This window comes from Patagioenas fasciata, chromosome 1, assembly GCF_037038585.1.
Source record: "Patagioenas fasciata isolate bPatFas1 chromosome 1, bPatFas1.hap1, whole genome shotgun sequence".
Lineage (NCBI taxonomy): Eukaryota > Metazoa > Chordata > Aves > Columbiformes > Columbidae > Patagioenas > Patagioenas fasciata.
The window spans coordinates 142314082-142334254 of record NC_092520.1 but is presented as its reverse complement, the minus strand read 5'-3'; the positions used below and the strand labels follow the sequence as shown (position 1 = coordinate 142334254).

Below are 20173 nucleotides of genomic sequence, written 5' to 3'. Positions count from 1 at the left end.
CAGATTTTAAAGTAGATGTAATATATATTTATGTGTACAATTTCATATTTGATATTTAAAAGGTGACTAGCTTTACTGACAACTTCTAAAGCACCCACACAAAACAGCGCAGAGATCTGTGCCTGTATCATGAGAGACTGCAAATGCTACGGCTCATCCACAGAAAATGCAAGATATGTTTATACAATACATAACACAGCCTTAACCTTGTGCTGCTAGCTGCGGTTGCACCTGCCGAAGACAATGATTCTTAGAGTCTTTTTCTTTTCCAAGTACTGTGATTTCTTCTCTTTCTGTCTAGGCTTGTGTATTACTTTCTAACATAAAACATCTGATAATAATTGGACTGTATTTGATACAACTTCTGTAACAGTGCTGCAAGGGACAAGTAATCCAATATTATGTGTTTAAACTACACATTAAAACTACTTTAAAATCATGGAGGGGTAGGGGAATTGTCAAATCCTCTCCTCCTCCTTATATCTGTTTTCCCTATGAAGGGAGTTAGAAGAGGACAGGTAGACTAGTCAATTTTAGACTTCCAAGCTCAAGGAGGCTGGTCACCCTCAGCTTCAGATAGGGGGGCAGTGGGGCTGTTCCTCCAAGGGGAGGACTCAGAACAGGGTCCTGACTTTAGTACTGAATCACCCTGTGGTTTTGCTTCTCTTACTGATAAACTGACAGGAAAACACACTTCATGCTATTCTGTCATTCACACATCAAACATTTTGATGTCATTCATCATTCCAGGGACACAATGCTGAGCCAACAGTGGCATTTCTTCCAGTTACACTTTTGTTGCCCACCCAGTCCTATTCTTCCTTTGTCCTATTTTTCCTCCTTCACATTTTGTGCATTGCTTCCCCCAGTGCCATATAAACAATACAACTTGTTATACGATTGCAACAAACTTCTTAATCCAGCTCCCAGAGCTCCTTCTACTCTTTCAAATACCTAGACCACCCTGCTGCTGGAAGGAAATCAATTGTTCCTTCCTTCAGCTGCAGAGTTAATGAAGTTGATCTGCTACAGATTTGTATCCTATGTCCTACCTGGTTCCTCATCATAGTAATCCTAGATAATTTCCTTTCATCTTCTAAAACCTCACTTCCCTTACACAATATTTTCATTCCCCACCCCACCTTGTTTTCCTGATAAGGTAAGGAGTATCTCATAATTAATGCCCATCTAAACACAAACTGGTGTACCAGAGTACCAAAGACAACAGAAAACTGAATTCTTGCTCTAGATTCTCTCCTTCCAGACACTGATTTTTAAAAGCTTGTAGTATTTGTGAGAGCTCCACTCTTCCGTCAAATTTGGTTGACCTAAGCCCATAGCTCTTCTGCGAACCTAACTAGAAATCAATCCACTGAACAATTTTTTCCTGCCCTTTTTCAACAAAGTATCCATACCAGAATGTAAAATGTAAAAAATTCAATACTGCTCTATGTATGGGTTAATACTACTGTGTGGATGCTACTGTATCTATATCTAACAGGAACTGTTTAGGAAATGGGAACTTTCCTTAATGTAAACAAACATAAGAATTTTGATTAAAAATATAGCCAAGTTTCACAAAACCATGTTCATAACATGACAATTTTAGACATTTGACCAAATAAATTCTATAATGTATGCAACGCATTTGCAGAAAGAGAGACTAACAACAAGGAACGAGTTTAATTCAGATAATCCTAAAGTATGATCCTTTATATGTTAGTAATTCTCATCATTTGCTGCTGCTTGCAAGTATGATCTTTAGATGAAATGACACAACTTCTGGTCCTTAGAAATTGATACCATTAATTTCAATATGAAATGGTACTGGACTTGCTGGAGTAATCATTCTCTGTAGTATCATAACAACATGATAATGGCCAGAAGAAAGATTTATGACCTGACTTGTAAGACCAATCCAACCTCAATCTTCCCCACTGTCAGAGACATCTTACGAGAGCTAAACCAGAGGCCATTAAGTACTTCACAAAAAAAAAAACCTCATTGACAAGAGAAGGCCATGGTTTGAAAAGCTACGAGGACCAAGTTTATGACATAGTCCTCGGAGCAACAGCCTCTTCTTACCCACAGTGACAATCAGGCACCCCCATAAAACAGCCTTCCTAGCAGCAAAATCCTCTCAACCTCTTTCATGATACGTATCCTGTCACTTCTAGTCTCTTCAATAACCTTACGGCAGAGTCAGGCATGCTGCTGACACTGAACTAAGGAAAGTCAGTGTTAGTGTTACAACCATGCAGAAGTTATCATGGAATCACAGACTGGTTGGGGTTGGAAGAGACCTCTGGAGATCACCTAGTCCAACCCACCCGCTAAAGCAGGTTCACCTAGAGCAGATGGCACAGGAGTGTGTTCAGGTGGGTTTGGAATGTCTCCAGAGAAGAAGACTCCACAACCTCTCCGGGCAGCCTGTTCCAGTGCCCTGGCATCCTCAGAGTAAAGAAGTTTCTCCTCATATTCAGATGGAACCTCCTGTGCTTTAGTTTGTGCCCATTGCCCCTTATCCTGTCCTTGGGCACCACTGAAGAGAGTCTCATCCCATCCTCTTAACACCCACCCTTCAGATATTTGTAAACATTGATAAGATCCCTTCTCAGTCATCTCCAGGCTGAACAGACCCAGCTCTCTCAGTCTCTCCTCATAAGAAAGATGCTCCAGGCCCCTAATCATCTTTGTAGCCCACTGCTGGACTCTCTCCAGAAGTTCCTTGTCCTTCTTAAACTGGGGAGCCCAGAACTGGACGCAGTACTCCAGATGCGGTCTCACCAGGGCAGAGTAGAGAGGAAGGATAAACCTTCCTCGATGTGCTGGTTATGCTTTTCCTAATGCACCCCTGGATACCATTTGCTTTTTGGGCTGCAAGGGCCCATTGCTGGCTCATGGTCAAGCTGTTGCCCACCAGAAGTCTCAAGTCCTTCTCTGTGTTGTTGCTTTCCAGCAGGTCACCCCTAAACTGTACTGGTGCCTGGGGTTATTCCTTCCTGGGTGCAGGACCCTCCACTTGCCTTTGCAGTGCTCTCAAACCAGCTCCAAGACACAGGTAGTTCTCCCCTTCCCCCCACCTTCCACCTAGACCCTGGAGAGGCAAAATTTATAAGTAAATTTGCTTCAATAGCATGAGCTCTCATATCAGCCCCTGCAAAAGCTGGTCACAGCAAAAGGAACAGAGCCATGCAAACACAGAACACATGAACCCCCTACCCTGCTCTGAAAGGCAGCTTCTGTATCTGAATTATTTTCTCTCACAGCAGATCAGTGTTGTATAACAACTCTGCTGCAAGAATATAGAACAAAATCAGGTAGTGACTGTGCAGCTCTGTTAATAAATTAGCCTTGCTAATAAACCACATGGGGAAGGAAGTTCTAGGGGTTCTTTGCACAGCATGCAAAGTTGAAATTCCTGGTGAAATTATATCCCTTGGTAAGGGACTAAAGAAGAAAAGGGTGTGGGAGATGAGGTCAGTACCAAGGTCAATCTTGAAGAGCCTGCAGCAAATCAAGTTAAGGGGAAAAAGACCAAAACCAAAACAATACATTTATTTTAGGCTTTCTAATAGGGGAGTTATAAGACAGTCCTTGTGTGCCAAACAATTTTGTGTATTCAGAGCAGCACCTTACACATTTCGGGCAACTTTTATTAAAATTAGTTGAAAGCCTAATTCACTTGAATGGGAACATCATCAAGACTTTAATTTGCTTGGAAGTTGTTACATCTTTATTATTGATGATTTAAGCTCATGGAATCCATTCTCAGTCCCTCTGAAGTTCCACTGATTGTTTTTGCTTTCTTACAGCTGCTCACTCCAGAGGCACCAAATAGCTACCCAGCAGCTTTTTATAAATGTTATCTAATTATTATTGTTACCCATAAATGTGTTCCCCATTTCAGTGTATAAATAGCAAACTGATTATTTACAGCACTTGCTCCTGCTGAGCACTAGTTTATCTGTCAGAGAGGTGAGACAAATAACTGGGCTATAATTTGTAATAATAAAACCTACACATCATTTTTCTTCTTCCAGGAAAAAAGATAGAGTTTCTGCACATCTACCATTTTCTAGAGGATTCCTGTTTCCCTTGAAGGAAAGGTTTCATGCCCAGTACAATGAAAGAGGTCCTCAAGATAGATGTTATTCTAAAATAGAGTAGGATATTCACTGAAAGGTTTTTTTCTGTTTTTCCAACACTGGGGAAAGCTGGGCTGGATATTTTCATAGCATTTCACAATGTGGGACATAGTGCTCAGTTTACTGGACCGAAGGTAACAGAAAATAATAGGGACATTACCTCAGCTAATGTAAATCAGACCGGCTCAGAGGTCAATGAAATTACACCTCTGACCTCTCTCAGTGAATCTTGTCAAGTAATCTGCATTTTTCTTGCCTTGTTCAGGATGGTGTGATGAGCAGCTGTGCTTTATGATGGACAATGCAAACTGACATTGAAGATCAGGAACTACTATAGGCAATTTGAAATGAGAGATCTCTTACACTTTCTGCTTAGGAGATGAGCTTAACAGAGCATTTCAGGGCACAGTATAGTTTTCTGCAACTGACTCACGAATGTGATTGTATTGCCACAACACGTCAGATTCAAGAGGGATCTATTCCAGTAAACACAGTGGCCAGGGAGAATGAGTACTCCTCACTATAGGATATATTAGTTACTGCAACACATTATATACCCAATGATTCGTTTCTAGACAGTGGACAGTTATCACAAAAGGCCTTTACACATTGTTCTGAAGTGTCATTAAGTATTCTTGGCTGATAATCATTCTCTCTCTCTGCTTTTCCTCCCCTTTTCATTTTTTCCCTGCTGAGACATGCTGAGATCTGGTTTAGAATACATTCTTCCTCCCTGGTCACGCATGCACAAGCGGAAAGATTATGACCAAAAGGAAAGCACCCTGAAATGTTTATGATAACAATTCAACAAGCAAAAGCTGTACAGTTTTGGCAGTTTTGTACATTTTCTCTGCTCTCTCTCCCCATCCATGGCAATAGATGGAAAAACAAAACATTTCCTGTCTTCCCACAAAAGATATTTAGTTTTAGATTTTAAAACCAATTGGAGAAAACAGAACAATGTCAATAGCTAGTCAAGGTCAACTCTGTGCTCTGTGCCAGAGCTCATCTGTAGCTTTCCTTGATTATAGAGGCAATCGGGTGCAGCACCAGGGGTTTATAGGAGCTTGCTGAACATACAGCAGAGGACAATGATGCCACTTGTCCCAGATAGTTAATTATTAATTCCTTTAAAGTGTTGCAAATTCAGGAAGCTTTATTTGTGCATTTTAACTGTATTTATTTGATTAATATAAGCAGAGGGTTCCCCAAATTTTTCCTTGCTTTTTAAACATAAAATCTTTACTAATGGCTTTTAGAATAAAAATCCCATTTTTCACCCTGACACGCAGTGGAAACTAGCGAGGATGTATTCTGAATAGCTAATTCCTTCTGCACTACATTTTGTGTGCGAAGGTAGAATTGTCGAATGAACAGAAGAATAGTCTTGCTATATCAACACAATATGTGAACATTATTTGAAATGTCTGGATTTATAAAAGCAATAGCTACTGGTGAGTAACAGAAAGTCATTTTCATAGCACTGTCAGCATTGGATCACTACAAGCTGGGACATTATATCTGAGAAAGTATTGTTGGACACTTGCCCTGCTCTAATACCACTCCCTGCTAACATCTGCTGTTGCCCTCTATTGAGACATGACATGAGGCTCGATAAAGCTTTAAACCAGCTCATTACGGCTGTTATTCTCCTCATTCTACCTGCACATAAGAAGCCTGAAATAGCAAGCTAGAGAAGGACACAATAACAGTAAACATGCAAGCCATCACACCCACTCTGTGTGGGGTGGGATGAGAATGTGTACATTCTTAAGGACTAGCCAAATCTGAGCACGGATTCCCATTAAATTATAATGGAAATTTAAGTGGGGACAAACTTCCTCAGGACGACTGCTCTGTCTGATATCCCCATGAAGATGAACCTTAGTTTCAGTTGTGTTATTCTGTATTTTCAAGAAAACCACATAGCTTTCATCATGAGTTTGAACCTTCAAATGTGCAATTTGGCAACCAGGCAATCAGGCTGGGGATCAGAAATGCCACAGAGAGACTATCACTCAGTAAACTGGGCAAATCTGCTCTGTACATGTAGGCATAAAGAATTAAGGAGGGAGACAGACAATCTTTTTTGGTCCCCCCCTACTTTATTCTAAAGACATCCTATAAGCCACTTTTGGATGATTTACCTGCCTTTACTAGAGCTCATTTATAATTGTTTGAATTAGTGTAGTTTCAGTGGAAGCTGCAGGACAACTTGGTACTAGATTCAAGTTCTAGCTGCAAAGACCCAATTACTGAGTCCTCACAGTGAGGAAGGTTTTCCACTTCACATCTGTGCCTAACATAAAGTACACAATTAAATCCCCCACAAGTAAATGTAAATAAAGATGGATGAACAGTTAAGATGAACACAGCTTGGTGTGTGTTTATGTTTTCCTCCCTACAAAGAGCTTAGAGTGACACTGAGGGGTTAAAGAGATCAAATGTTGCCATTTTAATTTCACATTTTGGATCCTGAGTAGACAGGGGTAACATCAGAAAGAAAATATTTGAACTAACCTGATAATAAGCCCTTCAGCTCACTCGTAAATTAACCCAATTCAGCACAGATCGCATTTCAAAGAACTTTACTGCCAGCTCTCACAGACCTTCCATGATTTTTAAATGTCCAGTTGCCTTATGTCATTTTGAAAATCTGACTTCATGAGGTTAAAAATGTCTTCGTGAGTTAACAGATTCCTCCAAGTTGAGACACTGGTCCCAGAGAGTCATTTTTCAGTGTCTAGATGGCAACTTCCTCCGTCTTTGTTTTGCTCTCCTAACAAAACAGGTTCCCCCCCCCGCCGCCTCGTCCCACCTGCTGGACAAAAGTGAGATATTTTGAACCATTTAGTCACTTTTTGCTGTTCTAGTTTTTCATTATAGCTCTGGAAAGCAAATGTATTAACTAATATAAACTGAGAAAAAAGTTAAATGAGGAAGTGCTACCAGAAGCAGCATTGCCCACCACTTTTAGGAAGGCACATTCCAAAGCGTACGGCTTTACCACCTTCCACACCCCAAAGACATCGGGACACTATTATCAAGCATCTTATTAAAATTAGATTACCTATGAGAGCTTTGAATAAATCCCATTCACGAACCTCTTACTGACTGAATCACACAGAACCAACCCAGAAGTACTGAATCTGATGAAACTTCAGGCCTATGTGCCGTATAATTTCTTAAACTAAACAAAGACTCCACAGAGAAACAGTCCTTTTATGACAGTAGCTTTCTCTCAGCAGCATCCCTGACAGTACAATTTTTACTAAGTGTAATAAAATACACAGCACACATATTCCCATTAGCCTATACAAAATAAAATCAGGGTCTCCCCACAGCTCTCTTTAGGGAAGTGGAAGAGATTCACCCAGGAGAAGACTTCAAACCCACCTTTTTGCTAGACAGGTGGGGAGGTCCCTGTCAGTTTGCCATTACAATCTACAGAGCTCATGAAAGGAAAGGGAATTAGCAAAAGCAACTCATTCATCAAGGTGAACATTGATACTTTTCTTAGTTCGGTTTTTAGAAGCTCTCCACACATATCATTCCCTCTCCTTTGTTAAGTTTACTCTTCTTCACAAACACGGTCTCAATTAAATCCTGTCTCTCTAATTTAGAAGTCACAGAGCGTTTTTTTAATTTGTACAAGAGGGAATTTGGGCAAGGGTAGACAGACAGAAGGAATGAATATCCCCATGTGCATCTACTTCAGACACCTGAGTGCTGTGAGCTGCACCCACACAGGAAGGGCATCTGTACATCAGCACAAGCACTGGAACCCTGTGGGTCAAATATCATAGAATCATTTTGTTTAGAAAAGACCTTTAGAATCATCAGCCCCATCTGCTAATCTAACACTGCCAAGTCCACCTCTAAACCAAGTCCCTAAGAACCTCGTCTATGTGTCTTTTAGACACCTCCAGCAATGGTGACTCAACCACTTCCCTTGGCATGCTGTTCCAGTGCCTGACAAACCCTTCTGTGAAGAAATTTTTCCTAATATCCAAACTAAAACTCCCCTGGTGCAACTTGAGGCCATTTCCTCTCGTCCTATCACTTGTTACTTGGGAGAAGAGACCGACAAGTTACAGTAATTGCCTTGCTCTGTGTTTCTCCACCAAAAGATCTTCCACAGAAAAGCTCTTTATAAGTAGACATCCGTTTTATACTATACTTGGGAAAGCTAAGGTTGTATTTTGCTGATGGTAACGGACCTGGAAAGCAGTAGAACCAGGAAGGGTGGCCACCACATCCTCACTATGTGCAGCCCAGTGAAAGACACTGTTTAGTGTTCAGGCACGGTCAGAGAAATAAAATATGACCAGCAGATGGTAAGAGTGGCACACAACATGCTGTCTGATCGCATAAGCCTGTGAGAAGTTTGATAGAGCTGCCTGAGCAGCCAGGCTGGGCTGGAGGCAAGTGACGGAGTGTGCCCTCATCCCTGCAAACAGTCTCGGTTTTACTACTGAAGTGGCGGCATAAAACATTGTTCTTCTTAATGACCCAGTGGAGCCCACCTAAAAGATATTCTCTGAATTAGAGAAGTGAGTTATCCATGTTTCAAGTGTTAGGGTGAACTCTAAAGAGATACCATAAAAGTTAATGTCACAGTAGCTCTTACACAATAGATATTGATTGTACTAATTTCAGGCCTTCCAGAGAGGACTAATGTTTAACATTTAACCAGGGGAAAATTATATTTTATATCTCATTTACAGCTGAATCATTAGAACCAGAAAAGTAGACTGAGGGTGGGAGGAGATATGACAAATGTCCATGTATCAGACAGCTTAAATTGCCTTTGCTGAATATGAACCATATTCTTCAGCTGTTTCTGAGAAAGATGCCATAGAAAGATGACAGAAATGACTGTGGGTAGGAAGCGAGAAGGTTTTGTGGCTTTTTTTGTTGTGTTTTACCAAAATTGAATCTTGCCATCACATTCCTTGTGCAAAGTAAATCATTTTTTATACCACATACAGTGCTGTAATCTACGTAAACAGCTGTCAGGGCATTTCTGGAAGAGAGTGATTTTATTCATTCCATAAAACTCTGATCAGAACAATCTGGAGCAACAAACCAACAACATATAAAAGCTCAAGCATCCATTTTAGCTTTATGCAGCCATTTTGGAGCCTGAAGCTTTGTTTTGGCTTTGCTATCCGTCATGTAAATATCTCCAAAACACTATGATACTGTCAGCATCCACCAGTTCCAGATTAGCCTGGGGCTCTGTCATATGTTGGCAAACTTCTGTTCACTGGGAGAAAAGTTTTGCAGCCATGGTGGCACTAACTACCACAAAGATACTGTAAACATGAAGACCAGGTAGGTCACAGGGACCAAGACACTTGTCCTGAATTCATAAAACCCATTCTCTAGCCTCATTGTTGCATGGCTTTCAAAGAGAATGAGAAACTAAACATACAACAAACAAAGTATTTGCAGACATTTTGTCTGGTGAACCTGCGCTCCGGTGAAGGCTGCAGAGTATAGAAATCTCATAGCTTACTATTGCAGGCTGACTCCAAATTGCTGAGTAGGTAGAGGTGGCCGTGGTGGAGGAACCTTAATCACAGGTGGCAGTTTTCCCTTCTGTTTCCTCCGAAGATTTTCATCATGTCTGCAAAAATCAAGAAATCACTGACTTTCTGTGCACCACAGTTGACAAACTATATATATGAACAGCCACCAGTATTGCATATGATGCTGATTTCCTGACAGTAGTGTATATGCTGCTCGTCTTACAGAACTTGCATTTAATTTAAGCATCAGGGAAATCTTTAAGTAGTATTTGTAGTAGAATACTTAAGCAAGACATAGAAGAGCTCTTTTGCCACAGCCAATAGAGTATAGTAATAAATGTGTCCAAAAAATAGGAACATACTATAATTTAACCACAAAATTCAAAGATATTTGTTACTCAAAATATAACTCCCCTTTCTTTGGCAGCCATGCTATCCAATTTATAACCTTAGAGCTCTGAAGTATTTTCTGTTATTCCATATTTACACAAAAGGTGTGTAAAAACCCACCAGGCATCAAAAACAGTCATAATCAAAGCTTTCAGTTACTTTCACTCAGCAGTGACATAAAAATCACTTCCTGTCAGTACATCAAAGCATTTCCATGTAAAGTGCTGTGTCGAAAAGACTGTTATTGATACTAATACTGGCACTTGACAAATCCAGCCCTATGCATTTCTTTTTCTTTTCCTCTCCTGCCCCCTCTCCAATACTCCTCCCTAACACACACACACACACACACGATATAGAAGTAACGGATTTGATAACAATAGATGTATCCATAAAGTTTAAAATCAATCAACACTTTGCTGACTGGGAATGCTCTCAGCAAAAGGAAGTCAATGTGTTACAATATGCAAGCAAAGAGGTCAGGATTACATTTTTACCCACGAACTTTATGTGATACTCACAAGTAGTAATGACATATGGATTGGGTTTTTTTAACGCTCACACAGAAGTTGCAATTATACTAAGAAAAGGCTCCATAACTGAGATGATGATGTTCCAAATCTGTAGAAAACTATACAGTGTTCTCTCTAAACAGCTGATGCACTTCAGCACGCCTTTGATGGCATTGCAGCTTTCAGAATTAAATCCAACTAAGCACAAAGAGGTAAATTAGACTTTTAAACACTGAAGAAATAGGATTAGATTCTGCTTGGAATACAGTGAAGTGTATGCAACTCTGCCCGAGAAAAGGTGAGACAATGTATTTTAAATGTGCCACATACCGGATGACTTCTTGAGGGATATTTAGCTGGTCATATTTGAGATGCTCTCTCAGGTCACTTAAATAGTTCAAGTAGGTGATTTTTTTCCCAAACTTATGGCTAAAACAAACAAACAAAAAACCACAAAGAAGTACAAAAATCAGCATGGGAAGAAAATTTACGAAGGGTTTCGTTTTTATTACAAAAATGTAAGTGCTGATGCAACTCAAAATTAGACTGTAATTGAAGCAGCAGGAGACATAAGATGTATTTCATTTCGTATGATCAAACATATACAGTGCATGCCTGAGAGTCTGATTTGAATAAAGATAACTGACTTCCATCTGAATGTTTTGTGATTTGCATAGATATGAAAAATGCTGCTTTAAAAGCCACTGAAAAACAGCTTTTCACACAGCATTAAAAAGCCCACTAAAAGAACTGTTAATTTTGGACAAAATGTTACACAGCCAACAGAACAACGTATTTGTGCTATTTAGGCATTCCTTCCTGCCAAAAGACAAAATAATGGAGCTGTAGACACAAACTAGAAATTAGCAAGTGACAGGTCAGAAAAAAGGCTGCCTAGCTTCTAGGAAACATCCTGAATAATAAGATTTTTCTACAAGTTTTACAAAACAGACTTCCAAATTTGAAGCACCAAGTATCACTAGTTAGATCTTCCATTTCAGCCAGAACACACTACTTACAGCCTGAGGAGTTTGAACAAGGTTCAATGACACATTTATACATGTGGTCTGAAATAATTTGATATTTTTTCCACAACACAAAATATCTGTCTTGTAACGACGTGTCAATCAAAATAATAGATGTTTATGATAAAAAGAGTACTTTGCTGCAACTTACTTTTGATAGTCAAATTGGAGGAAAATTCTCTCACATAAATAAATCCAACCCTGGAACGTCAAATACACATACACACACTCCCTCTAGTGGGAGATGGTACAAATATAAGTCACTTCAGCATTTTATAAGCTTTTTAATTGAAATTAGCTCAATTTTGCCAACAGACAAGCAATTTTGGGAGACTGATGGATATCAGTCTGTACACGTACAACTTCAGAGATTTTCAGTGTGTCTTTTACCCAAAATAGTCAGCAATTTCAGCGCTTTACTTGAGCCACTGGCTAGCACAGAATTCCCTGTAACCAAACACCCCTGGTAATACAGGACATGTTACAGAACACATAATTTGTTACTAAGTCATGAGCAATTAGAAATTGCTGTTCCTTAAAAATGCCACATCACCACCACCACCACCTAAATGTGTATTAATTTGCTAACATGTGGGTGGCTTCTGTTAGCTCAGACATAGAATGTGTGCTCTTTTTACAGTTTTTTTGCAGTTTGGAATAAATACATGTGATGAGACTACCTTCTTGCTCATTTCTTTTGGGACTGGAAAGGAGATCAATCAATTTCTGGAGCATGAAAAATTTTAAGTATTTACATTTTCTTAAATACTTTCAAATATTATCATGCTAAAATACTTATTACCTTTGCTCTTCACTCTAATAATTCTATTATTCACCCACTTCTTAGCAAGCACATTGTTCATGTAAAAGTACTTAGGCCATTTACTAAGAGGTACAAAATGTACTAACAGACCTCTAAAAAATAAATACATGTTTCTTGATAATGAAATTTATTTTACATCTATGATTTTTATTGGAAATACTAATTACAAATGAGTCTGGCCTGTAATTCAGCAAAGCTAGGAAACGGAAAGTCCAGAGGATTTTTATCCCTTTCTTTTGTGAACTTTGGTTTAATATTGACATTTAAATAAAAGCATGGTCTGCTAAGAGAAGAGTATTCCAAACTGGAAAGAAAAGGTACTGTGAACAAATTCTAAATTGTACTACTTCAGTAAATAAATAATGTTAATGAGTTTTAGTCTTCAGTGAGAGTACAACTTAGACAAACTGTACATGGGGACCTGCACACTTAAGTTTTAAAATTATACCCTTACTTGAGTGAACCCAAACTTGACTGAACCCAAAGCATAAATCCATGTGAGCATTTGGCAATTAAAACATTTTAAGGAGTAAAGAGGGTTTCTTCCTAGCTTCAGCTGATTCCCATCTTCTGGCTTATGTATCTTTTCAGAGTTTACTCATACTTTCAATTATTTTGTCAGTCCCAGTGTACAAATATCTTTGTTTCTGGTTTTCACATTTTAAGAACAGAGTAGATTTGTACTAAATCAGACACTAAACAGTGGTAAAAGTCGAGTACAAACAGGAACAACTAATCCTGAAGAAAGCAGGGTGTTCAGAAGGTCGAGATGATGATGCATCTAAGATGACAAGCCCTGGTTTGAATTTTCTATGCTAGATATGAATGCTTAAGCTTAACAGGATCACTCATTTTCACATCCAAAGTAAACAAGGATTTAATTACAGATGTATCATACTGTTCCAAGAAAAAAAAGTATTGATCTTATTTACACAGACATGGTATGATTCAGGAAAAATAACTATTTGGAACAGGTACCTGTAAACTTCTATTTTGTAAGAATTAGCAGCCAACTATTACTCTAAGTCAAAGAGCACAGTTGTCGTCCAGCTGCTGGCTCCACTGAGTGCGTTAACATGCACAGATTGAAAACCATCAGTGTCCCAAAATCACTTGCCTGGAGCTGTTAGTGAGGAGCTCTCAGCTGCCTCTGAGAAAGAAGTTGGTTTCACCTGTGTGTTGTAATGTCCATCAAGAGTTTTTCTGGTTTCATTGTTATGTTTTTTCCTACAAAGTTCTCCATACCCATCCTACAGCAAATCAGGAACAACAACAAAAAAATCGATCCCCATTCCTGAGTTACCATGAGCTACTGGACATACTGCTACTGTCACACTTTCTTCACTATTGGTTCATGTCCTGGATCTTTGGCATTTATTTTACTGCCAGTTAAAATAAAGATCTACAGTTGATCTTCTTGTTTTAAGAACAGCATGTTCTGGAATTACTTTTAGCTGTAATTATTTTCATTTTTACATGTTCTGATCTGTCTAGAAGTTAGACTTCCCCTTTCTAATAATTACCTTTCTACCAGTCAGAAATTGAATCAATTTTAAGTTACTGTAATTGACATTTTCAGTTGGTTCATCACGGCTTCTCAAGATAAGCTGTTTTCAACCTTCAGCCCTGAGGACATTACTAATATAATCAGCAAAATGTTAGAATCACTTTGTGAGTGTGACAGTAGTACAGGAGCAGAAACTAAGAAAGCCCAATCATCCCAGCACCTTGCAGTAACAGCCCATTGTTGCCAGTTCCTTGTAGACACCATCAATTTTTACCACGCAAAGGCAAAGAGTGCACCAGTATAATATATCTATCTTCACCACTATACCCTCCATCTCAAACTCTTATGGGCACTTCAGGGCTTATCTATTAACTTTGAACACACAAGTAGTATCATTCCTATTCATCTCAGCACTTGAGATCAGACTGAAGGTTAACCATTTATCATCTGCTTTACCATACCACCTAGTAACTTCGGTCATGGACTCGGTTCTATTGTGCTAAGTGCTTTCAAACAGGACAAAAAAGTCATTCATGGTCCACAGAATAACTATGTTTTAAAGTGGTATTTACTTTCACATACAAAAAAATCCCACTATGAACTGAGGCTTCTTTTTCTTAGAAAGAAAAGAACTCTACCCTATTATTCATACCCAAGCTTAAGCTCACCTTACTCATTAGTTCAAGACAGTTTAAATGGCTATTGTGCTGTTACCTGACATATTTTACCTCAAGCTTTTTCAAAAGCAACTTATTAGAGAACAAACCATCCTTAAACGAAATGTGAAAATGTGTTGAATAAACTGCCAAGTACCTTATAAGAGGCTTAAAGATATTCCACAGTATTTTTATGAAGTTGGTTGGATGTACAACATAGAGTGCTTTAAGGTTTTTCTTATACCTAGGAAAAGAAAAATGAAATTGTTAGAAGACTTTTGAATATCACGGACGGTAGAACTGAATAGCTACAATTGAATAGGAGGTATTATTACAGAACATTATACAGCATTCTTTTCAAATACATTAAAAAGACCTAATTCAGAAGAAACTGAATGTAAAATGAAAAAAACCCTGATTTAAAAAAATCTTCAGTTTTGATGATACAATACTAGGCAAAGATAACACTATTATGTTCCTAACCAATGCCTGCTGTCTCACAGATTTAATATCAGAGGGAGAGAAGGGAAAATAGGTAACTTAAAAAAAATAAATTTATAAGAGAACGAAGAGTCTATAAAAAAAATTCCATGATATTAAAAATTACTTCAACTCTCTTTATTTTCTGCTTATAGGAGTTTCATGTTGGAGAAAATGTCTAAATTTTCAGATGTAAATTTTTCACATAATATTTTATTTTTACCACTATTTTTGTCTTGTTTTGCCAGCAGTTACTAACAGTGAAGCCTACTGCATGCTGGTTTATATTGGATGGTCCCCTTTGTATGAAACAAAACCACTCCTCCATTATAGCATTGCTTGATTCTACAGAGCCACACCATGATACACAAACAACAGATTCTGGTAGGATGAAACTGAAACAGAAACCAGGCTGCACAAAAAGACTCTGCTCTTGTTCGACATAATTACAAAATGAAACTGAGAAACTTATAATGAAATATCCTGCTTTTATGTACAAACTGTTGCTTATTACTTTGCCAAGTTTGCTTCCCGGTAGGGATCACCCCTCACAATTGTTAACCATTCATTGTTAGAAAAACAATGATCACAGAAAAAAACTATTGTGGACTCCTAAGAAAAGCTTTCTTGTAATATGTTATGGTAGGAGGGGGAAAGGGACCAGCTCAGCAATTACAACAGTTTTTCCTTTTGGTTTTTAATTGGGCCCACACATCTTTGAATGAAAAAGGCATCATTTTCAAAAAGCCACCATGATATACAAGCAGCCAATTATGCCTATGCAACAGGCAGTACTGCGGATAAGAAACCGAAATCAACAACAAAAACTAACAGGCAAAACACCTGAGTTGCTTTACTGAAGTTTCCATTTCAAGTTTGTTTTGTACCTGGAAGCAACTGACATTAACAGTTGCTTCTATGGACATCTATGTACTTCATAGTTTCCTAGATAACAATTAAATACCTACAAGACTTCACTGAGCTCCTGCTGTAAACCTTCAAAGCTAGAACTATTCTTCTGAAACTACTGCTGCTAAACACTTGCTTTCCTGATGCTAGCTAATTGCTATCATCCCTTGTACTCTCCTTTGTTCTCTAATTCCTTTGACCCCCAAAACACACACACAGAATAACTCTGAAAGGTACTATTTACCCCCCCCGCCTCTGGCTAGTACAGCAGAACATACATGTGGGGCTGTGAATATTGCTTCGAGCTTCTCAAGGACAGTGTGCTAAGATGTCTCAACTGTGAATAAAATGACGGGTGCACGGTCACCTGGTTTTGTCCAGCTACCTGGGCTTCCCTGGCCCTCTCTGGTTCTCCTGCTTTCTGGGTGAGGGTGGAGGAACAGAGAAAACAGATTTCTGGCCTAAATGAAAATGACTCTGTGCACTTGAGACATAGGCATGTCAGAAGGCAACAAAACTGAAGAAGACATTGCCCTCATGATGCCTCTCCCCATACAGCAACTTTAAATTTGGCTTGGGATTCGCCTAGAAGGACAACAGTACAGTAGGGTAGGGTTCCAACGCCATATAGTGCTTTATTTTCAGGAAATTGTCAGTGCATATCAAAAACCAGCATTGTAGTCCAAATCTCTCACCAAAGACCAAACAGAAAAGATCCTTTACCTTTCTTCTCCCTTACCCAAATCCCAAAAGAACCAGATGCATGGTGCTAATCAGATTCAGAAACCTACTAGGAAAACCAAAAGGCTTTCCCAGTCTGTTGCTGAGTGGAGAGCAATCTCTCATGAAAGCAGTTTGTGGCTTCAGATGACAGCTTCCCACCGCAGCTCTGAGGGCTGCTATGCACAACCTCATCTTCTTGCTTACTGGGTTTAGAGTTACAGGTTATCATGTGGGATTCAAGAGAGTCCAAGCTCTGCCACTAGACCATCAAAAGGTGGTGTGCCCATCTCTACCTCAATTTTCAAAGCAGGGTGTACAGTCCTATGAAAAGCTCATGCATTTATATCCCACTCTAGAAACATCCACTAACCTTTCCCACAGCATCTTTTATGATATCTGCTTCTTGTTCCAGCTCCAAAATTGAAAAAAAATCAGATACGTATGATCCATCCTCCCAAAATGCACATGCACATACAGTCTTGCTATCAGGAGAGAGCTACTTACTTGTGTCTGGTTTTGCTTTCAGTCACATTGCCCTCTTGAGGCCAGTTTATAAACATGAGACCAACTAACAACGTGCAAACAAGACTAACTTCAACACAAACTTTCAGCTCTACTGGTAAGTGTGCATTTTCAGAGAATAAACATCAGAGCTTTAGATTACATTGTTAAAATGCTATTTACCTAGGAACTTTGGCCTTGACTGCACCCTAGCCAACTAAAACATGAAGTCATGAGCTGTAGCCCTCGTTACTCCAAAGGTCAGGCATATACAAGCATGTTGGTCGCTTTGGGGCTATACCACCAACAAATGCTGCAAGGGTTGTGAGATATGGACTGCTGAAACCTAATATTTCCTTTTTTTTTTTTTTTTTATACAACATAGCCTTGGGATGATCAAAGGTTCAAATACAACTGTGGAATAATCTAGAATGATGACTAATAAGATGTCACAGGTATCTCGTTAAATAGTGCATAGTAAAGGCAACGGCTCTTGGTTTTGTTCCCAAGGCTTTTCATAAATTTGGATAACCACCACGGCAGTCAGGCCGTTCCTTGGTACTTCACAGAAGACACTTACAAGAAAACGAGCAACAGTTATATCATCACAAGAATTTGCAATGGCAAAATGAACTCAGCTGTGGGCAGATCAGGAAAGATAAGTTTCCTTTGTGGAAGCTAGTTACAGACATTACACAACCAAAAGGGTAAACCAAATATTTTGGAGACATACTTCCTGTCAAATTCTTTGTAGGCTGTTTGTAACCATTTCAGAGATGGTTTATTCAGACTCTTCAGGCCATAGTGAAAGTAGACAACTGTATAATCATTCTCTACATACTGGTCCAGAGTATACTTTAAGTACCTGAGGAGAAAGATAACATTTTAGTTTTAAGAGAGTTTACTGGACGAGATTTTTTAAAGTAGCAACTGAGAAACAAAATGTGCTATCTTTGCACAGAAAGTTAGTGACTAGAAAGCCACATTTGTTTCAATGTATTTATCTAATAAATTAATCTTCCTCTAGTGGCAGTGTTGCAAATAATTCCACATCACTGCAAAGCCTGAAATTTGAAAAGAATGCATTTAGTTACAAAAACTATGGTGCTCATGATTCACTAAGAGATGAAGATGGGACTGTGTTTTCCAATAATTTTTTAAAAAGATGTATTTTAACTGACAGCAATTTATATTTTGCTTTCTTCTGGTCTTCATAAATCCTTTCCTTTTTGCCAAGCAAATGCTGTCAATTTAACTTGTCAAAATTAAGAATAAATCTTGGGTTTTCCTCTCAATTTAAAACTTTTTAAATTCTTGAAAAATCCATTAGCCCTAATTATTGCCAATAGTGACTTGTTACTGTAAACTTGTTTTCTTAAATATATTTGCCTTTCCCTTGTTGTGGGGACTGTGTTCATAGATCATTTCCCTTAAAACTAATTTAAAGAGCTACACTACTTATCCCATCTTGAAATAATACTGCATGCTTTATAAGCAGATTTCTGTGTGTTCATTCTGTTATGGTATAGTTTAAGATGCTTTTCCTTTTCTCCTACAACTGAGAACACTCTATGCCCTATTACACAGCTCAATGATTCAAATAAAGCAATGATGGAGGAGTACAGTCTGGCCTCATCTCTTGCTGTGTCAGATTTCAACTTTCTCATGTCATTCTCAATGCTATCTTATTATTCTGTAACAGAGCTCCAGCTACTGCTCGTAATTGTATATAAGCGATTTTCATTCAACGAAATAGATAATTCCATGTGTCATTTATTAGACTGTGGCTATGTGCAAGTATCAAGGCCACTTTGACTATCCACCTTTGCATGGAAAAGCCCGTAACTTCACTCTTACGCTTTACTCCCACAGTCTCACTTATCTGCTTATTTCTTCAGCCTCATTTATCTGCTTATTCCCTCAGCATACTGTAAACCTTAGACTGCAAATAGCCTGGGACAAGGACTGCCACTGCAATTAATATAATGCTGTTTTGATCCCTGACTTAAGTATTAACCATATGTAAACAGAAGAAGTAGTCATTCAAGACTTTTTAAAAAAGAGTCTGAAATTAAAATACATCTAAGCAGATATTCTTACATACAGAGTGTCTCACGTTACATTTTACAACATGTAAATTAATTGGCACATTGCATACAGGAAAGCTTGTACTTCTAAAAATAGTTGAGTGTGGGCATAAAATAACCAGTGGTTTTGTACGGTCTACTACCTGTTCCAAGGCTGTAACAGAGTTGCAGGGACATTATAACAGCTTTACCAAATCAATTCTTTAAGTGATTTCATCACAAAACACCTACTGGTCTGGGCCTAGTCTGCAGTTTTTCCTCAAAACTCAAAATCTGGGTCTAAATACTCAAAATCAGATCACTTGACAGTTACATTGCTAGCTTCACATCCAGACATGTGACTTCAGTTCTCTCTTAGCACTGACTTTCCAAGTGAATTTGATGTGGGCTCAGATACAGGAAAACATGTCAGTGTTCAGTCCAGAAGGGTCTAAGGGCTGGAAATCCTAGTTTCATCAAGGTGCCTCCTCGCAGAACTGAGGAAGGCTCCTTCGATCTGGTAGCAATGTGGTTTGTCACACTCCTTTCTTTGGCATTTCCTAGACTGGTGCGGCTCTTCCCCCCAGGGGTTAACACCATCTCTATGCTACATGGGAAGCTCTGGCTTACAGCTCCGGAAACACTCTTAAGTGTGAAGAGTGTACCAATGAAGCAATATGGTCTCCAACACATCTCTTAAATAACCTTCCTTCTAATCCCTCCCTGCTCCTGAAAAGTTGAGATAACAGCACTTTGGCCCTTCACAAAGGCAGTGGGTACTGTTGGTTGAAAGGTGCTCACACATTTTGGCAATGGAGGCTGCACAAAAACTCCAAATAGGTTTAAAATGCTTTATACAGACAGGACTCTCATAGCAGAACAGATCCTGTAGTGACAAA

General features: G+C 38.9%; 1 protein-coding gene across 1 annotated transcript in view; it reads right to left on the bottom strand.

The window, feature by feature from the left end:
- The window catches only part of ARHGAP8 (Rho GTPase activating protein 8), an 88424-nt gene that overhangs the window by 30877 nt on the left and 37374 nt on the right, over nt 1-20173 (bottom strand). Inside the window, exons 5-8 of the mRNA XM_065862590.2 lie at nt 17942-18073; nt 14753-14839; nt 10915-11013; nt 9670-9780 (exon numbers count right to left, since the gene is read on the bottom strand). Coding sequence (XP_065718662.1) covers nt 9670-9780; nt 10915-11013; nt 14753-14839; nt 17942-18073 — 429 coding nt within the window. The remainder of the gene's footprint in view (nt 1-9669; nt 9781-10914; nt 11014-14752; nt 14840-17941; nt 18074-20173) is intronic.